Here is a 6,588-nt window from a genome sequence, read left to right on the forward strand (position 1 = left end):
CACCGCCCCTTCTCTCTTTTCCCCTCCACTTCTACCTAGCTATCAATCTCCTCTTCCTCCCTATCTATCCTTAATTTGTTTTTGAATTCAGGCTTCTATATAAATGTGATGCTGATCAGTTTGCAATTTATATACGACGAGCTTCTTTCAGTTTCCATCTACCAAATCCACTCACAAGGCTTTGGTCAGCCTGAGGCTATAGTTGAAGAACTTGCCCCAAGATGAGAATTAAACCAGTCTCCATCTGCTAAATTTTTACAAAAAAATATTACAACTATAAACATCTTGATTACCAAACTTAAGTCAGTCATCAAAGATTGGTTATCTATTGCAGATACGATCTAGTTTTAATAATTTGGAGGTTTTGGAGTTGTCTCCCTTTGCTTATTTGGTCAGAATTATTTATACTAATAACGTTTTCCACCTCTTCACAACAGGGGTAATTATAACTTTGTTTTTGGTTCACTCTGTTGACTACATCAGCTCCCACTGCTACCGTTTTATTAGCTGCTGTTATAATAGTAGACTCTAGTCTTCTTGGCTGGCAGAGGTCATTGACTTGAAATTTTTGCAAGTAACCAAATAAATCTTGTTTGTTCTTTGGTGTGACCTAGAAGTAGGGGAGAGGAGAGTATGACAACTTTGGGTTTTTGTTTATCAGGTTGCTATGTAGACAGGGTGTACAACATGTATAGTTGAAGTATAACAGACAAGCTGTAAACAGAGAGGTTGTTTGGTGTAATGAGCATGGTTATCAGGTAAAGAATAATAATTTTATTACTTCTCAAATTAGCAAAGGTTGGCAGCTTGTATTTATGCAAGATTTATTTTAAAACCTTTCACACTGATACAATATTACAATATTCTGGGTGTATTTTTAGAATATCCTCTTGATTAGCAAACTTTTTGACATTTTGCTGTTAAATGAGCCATTCGTTAAAAGATGTTAATTATGAAGAGGATTTAATATCATTAAGGAGGTCAACTGTAGGTCAGTAACAGGGTTTTTCAACTTTTTTGCATTGTATACAGCTATTTAGCCTTAGCACTTCGTTTTTAGTTTTGCAGGTAATTTTACTGTTTGTGCCTCATTTAACCCCTTTCATTCGTGTGTCATTTAACCCCTTTCGTTTGTGCGTTATTTAACCCCTTTCATTTGTGCATCATTTAACACCGATAGAATAGGTACTAGGTTTACAAAAAATAAGTCCTGGAGTCGATCTGTTCTCCAGCATGGCGGTGCTCCAGCATGGCTGCAGTCAAATGACAGAAACAAATAAAAGAATATATATTGTTGTGTCTTGGAAGAGCCATTACACCAATAATATGACACCCGTCTTTATTATTAGTCAATTGGTTAAGTGTCCATTCAACTAACGAATCAATTATTTGTTTAACATGTTGGTTAAACAGTCAGTCGGTGTGTTTGTTCGTCAAAGTTCTTTCATTGCCGTTTGCAACCTTTTCAGTGACTCATGATCTCCCAAATGGCTTCGAAGGCTGCTTTCATGTGTATGTATATATATATATATATGTGTGTGTGTGTATATATATATATATATATATATATATAAATGTATGTGTGTGTGTATATATACACATGCATTCATATTTATATATATGTAATAAAAGTTCATGGTTATAACCATGTGCACATGTTTTGTGTATGTATGTATATACTTTACATAAAGAATAAAGATCCTTTTTGAGTCATATAGACTTGTAGCGCCAGTTTCCTGGCTCCCATGGTGCATATATTCCCCTCTCGGACAGGTTGCTGGCTCATTGCAGGATTACTCATTCTGGCCAGTTGAGTGGATTGTGGAAACATGAGATGAAGTGTTTTGCACATGAACACAAGACGTCACCCAGTCCCAGGAATTGAAACCACAATCTCATGATCATGGGTTCAACATCCTAACTACTAAGCCATGCACCTCCATGTATACTTACATACGTACCTACATACATATATATATGTATATATATATATATATGTGTGTGTGTGTGTGTGTGTGTGTGTATAAAATCAAAGATTTAGTTGTTTTGTGTGCATGTATGTACATATATGTCTAAACATTTTAGAGAACTAGCCAAGCACCCACCCTAGACAACGATGTTTAAGGAGCTAGGCAACCATAAATTCTAGACTATAATGTTTAGAGAGTGACCACCCCTTTAGTGTTGCTGATAACCTCAAATTAGGGTCTGATTTAGGACAGTTAACGCTATCACAGCAGTGATAGTGAAGTGCTGTTGTTATGTTGAGATAAATCTTATGAATTTAGGATGTTGAGTTTTGGGGATTGGCACAATTACTGTTGTAGGTAGGGATGTGATGTTCGATGTATATAAAGTGGGTGGACGTACTAAAGATATTATAACAGAACTTGTGATATCTTAATATGGTTAACGCTTTCTAGTTAAACTTTTCAACAATTTTAGTATTTATTCTGATTTTACATAACTTTCAGTCAGGAATTCAAACTATTGTAACTTTATCTACAGCTGCTATGTTGTATCTGAGGAGGATGTGTTTGGGATTGGTTGGCTTGGCTCAAAGACTGGCAGATGTTTAACCCTTTAGCACTTAAACTAGCCGTATCCAGCACAAAATGATTGTGCATGCATGTCTATATCTGCATAAAAATATTTATTATATATGTATATTATACTCAAATTTCAATTTTTTTTTTTTTTTCCAATTATTGATTTGTACCAAGGTTTAATAAGTGATAAGTCTTTTCCATGTGGTCTTAGAGTTGATTAGGTTTTGTTAATCTCATTTTATGATATTTTTTCAAAAAATATGCAAATAAATTGCTGATATGTGTGCTTTTATCTGATAAGCTTCATTATTAAAATCATTTTTCCTTTTATTATTTTCAGGGGCCCTGCTGGCTCACCACATACTGCTGGAGGTTCTTATAAACGCTCTCGGACAGCTAGTCCTTCTATGCCTCGGTCTTCTTATCCTTATCCTCAAGAACCTAACACTAGGTATGGAATTCCTCCATCATCGGGATATACCATTTACCGAGAACCCTATCCGGTACGTATTTTGCTATTGGCTGTTTTTGAAATGGCTCAGTTTTTACCCAAATATTCTGTTTTATGTTCACACTAACAAGATCTGTGCCCTCACCCTTACCCTATAATGTAATTCTAAAAATACACTCTCATGATAATGATACTGAAATCTTGACAGTAGTAATAGTAGTGGTGGGTGCATCCGCTGTAATAGTGCATTGCTGCACCCACCATTTATTGGTGATTCCATGATCCTAGCAGACGATGCCTTTGTACCACTCAGGCAACAGATCTTCAACCCATGGGTCTGTTTGGGTAGTCAGTGCTGGCAAAGGTTTTATGAGGTAGGAGTGCAAATCCTACTACAGCCTCTTTTAGTTGCTTTTTATGGCATAGAGAGGAAATGTTAGGTCTGTTCTTTGGCACGCCAGCCTCTACCCTGACCCTAAGTTTGTAGCTTAGAATCAGGGTGGTTTCAGGCGGGTTAGTCAAAAACATTAATTCTAATAATTTTGTTTTGCTGTGTTAGGGGCCACTTGTGTGTGTGGCCTGTGATACTATGAGCCTGTGACAGTACAGAGCTTACGTGTATATATAGACTGTGATGGTGTAGAGGGTATGTGCGTGTATATTCTTTGACAGTGTGGAGGTTGTGTGTGTATGTTATATAGCCAGTGATGGTGCAGTGTGTATATGTGCATGTTTGTGTAGGTGTGTATAACTGTATGTGTGTGTATGTAATCTGTGGTGGTGCAGAGTGTGTGTGTGTAGCTGTGCACACCTGTATGCGTGTGTGTCTAGTTGTGTATACCCTCTTGTGTGTGTGTATGGCCTGTGTTAGTGCTGAGTGTGTGTGTGTGTGTGTGTATATATAGCTGTGTATACCCTCTGTATATGTGTAAATGTGTATAACCTATGATGGTGGTATGTGTGGCTTGTGATAATGCAGAGAACACTATTTTGAATATCATTTAAATTTGTCCTTTATCTCATTTTTCTTGGAAACTTCCGCGGATGAATTTAGGAAGGAAGGATATTAAGGATCCTACAATAGGCTTTAAGACTTGGCTACAGTTCGTAGGAAACCTGAAATTCTTGTTAACTCTATCTGTTACCATAGTAACCCAATTAATCTAGCATACATTATTAATTTATTTAATCCTCTCGTGTCTCTCATCTTTGTAAAGTAACCATAGTGTATTGACGGTGGTGGGGAACAGAAAGTGTTGTGCGTGAGTGTACTCCTTTATATACTGCAGATAGTATAATTGTCAGCTTTTGATCATGAAAATGTTCTCTGATTAGTAATTAGGGATATTAATTAATGCATCAAAAATTAGCTGAAATTGAAAGAAAAAAAAAAAGGTGGTGGCTGTTAAATTGGAGACTAGAAATTTTGTTCTTTAAATTAAAACTAGTTAAATTAAAAACTAGGCAGGAATGAAAATGGTAGAGCAACAGTAAATTAAAGACTTTCAGTATTTAACTCCTGTGGAGGTGCGTGGCCTAGTGGTTAGGCTGTTGGACTCATGATCATAAGATTGTGGTTTCAATTCCTAGACCAGGCAACGCTTTGTCTTGAGCAAAACACTTCATTTCACGTTGTTCCAGTCCACTGTACTGGCGGAAATGAGTAATCCTGTGACGGACCAGCCTCCTGTCCACGTGGGGAAAAAAGCAATCATATAGAAATCCTGAAATTACAAGATAATGCATAATTAATTCAAAACAATGTGAATAAATAAGCATTATATTTGGCAGAGAAATCCGAATACTAAAGGGTTAAATTGAGAACCTATGGAAGCTAATAAGGGACTAAGATCCTTAGTATGGCATGGTGAAATGTATCTCAGTTGTAAAAGCTTGAAGATGATGATTGTCCTTTGTTTTTTTTCCTTTTAATTTTATTTTCGCTGTTTGTACCAGAAACCAGACACAGTTTCAGTTTATTTTTCACTACTCTTCACTTGTCAATACAAAGTTTTATTTGATATGCAACTCTAGTGGATCAGTTCTCACTTGTCAGGAGAGGCCATTGGGTGTGGTACGTGGGTGGTGGGGGTATTATTGATTGAGAAAACAACAGTGAGATCAAGTTAAGAGTGACAGTAGGTTGAGGGAGATAAGAAAAAAAAATGACAGTAAATAGGAAGACCCGTAAGTCAAGAAGTATGGTCGTTCCACTAAATTTTCATTTTAGATGGTGTTATTTCTTTGTTGTCTTTTCTTTTTGTTTGTTTTTGGTGTGTGTGTGGGGGGGGGATATCACTATCGAGTGTGGAAGACTCTCTAAATTTTGAGTTACAGCTATGCTAATATTTATATCCTTGGCCTAGCTACAACACCATCACTGTAAGCAGCTGGAGCACTGTATAATTTACAAATGTTTAGTTAGCAGGGCTAAGTCCTCCAAAGGGTCTGAAGTATGAAAGTCATAAGTAAATTCCTTTTTTCTTTGTTTATTCTTCTTGTAAATTCTGCAATAAGCTGTGGCATCATTCCAGATTCCTGTTACGGAATAAACACCGCCAATGATGTGTGTAGAAAAAATGGCAACAGTTGTACTCTGACCATGTCTGCTTTGCTTAGCACCAGAATTGGTATTAATACAGAAATAGACTGGACAGTGGAAAGCGTACGCGGTCAGACACCAACACTGCACTCTATGCAATTATCACTGCGCTCTGTACAATTAAACAATTAACCCCTGTACGTTAGTATTCGCAGTATGGAAATCGGCTGGGTAGAGACGTGTGGTGTATCTGAAACAACAGATTCAGGAGCCGCTTTCCTTCACATCATGGGTCTGCTCTGGTATATCCATGACAAATGCTGCAACAATATAAAGTGATCTTCAGCAGTAGACGTAGGAGTGGCTGTGTGGTAAGTAGCTTGCTTACCAACCACATGGTTCTGGGTTCAGTCCCACTGCATGGCACTTTGGGCAAGTGTCTTCTACTATAGCCTCGGGCCGACCAAAGCCTTGTGAGTGGATTTGGTAGATGGAAACTGAAAGATGCCTGTCATATATATGTGTGTGTGTGTGTATGTTTGTGTGTCTGTGTTTGTCCCCCCCAACATCACTTGACAACCGATGCTGGTGTGTTTACGTCCCCGTAACTTAGCGGTTCAGCAAAAGAGAACAATAAAATAAGTACTAGACTTCCAAAGAATAAGTCCTGGGGTCGGTTTGCTCGACTAAAGGCGGTGCTCTAGCATGGCCACAGTCAAATGACTGAAACAAGTAAAATAGTATAAAGCAGTGAGAAAAGGTTAGACTAATTATTCCCACTTGCACCTGCTTTTTACTCTAAAAAATAATTGGAAAGAGTGGGTTTGACCCCCGCAAATAATATCGCCCCACTATTTTTTTTTTATGGGGAGTGCCTCTGCTCTTGTTTATTTTTTTGTTTTTTGCTTTTCTTTTTTTATATTTCCAAAATTTGTTTGATAAAAAAAAACAAAAAAATAAACAAGAGCAGAGGCACTCCCCATAAAAAAAAAATAGTGGGGCGATATTATTTGCGGGGGTCAAACCCACTCTTTCCAATTATTTTT

At 37.3% G+C, this 6,588-nt stretch overlaps 1 protein-coding gene across 1 annotated transcript in view; it reads left to right on the forward strand.

Moving 5' to 3' along the window:
• Window positions 1-6,588, forward strand: part of LOC106875842 (nuclear receptor corepressor 1) — a 114,665-nt gene that overhangs the window by 33,916 nt on the left and 74,161 nt on the right. Inside the window, exon 3 of the mRNA XM_052976932.1 lies at window positions 2,890-3,052. Within this exon, the coding sequence (XP_052832892.1) occupies window positions 2,890-3,052 (163 nt within the window). The remainder of the gene's footprint in view (window positions 1-2,889; window positions 3,053-6,588) is intronic.

This window comes from Octopus bimaculoides, chromosome 26 (assembly GCF_001194135.2).
Source record: "Octopus bimaculoides isolate UCB-OBI-ISO-001 chromosome 26, ASM119413v2, whole genome shotgun sequence".
Lineage (NCBI taxonomy): Eukaryota > Metazoa > Mollusca > Cephalopoda > Octopoda > Octopodidae > Octopus > Octopus bimaculoides.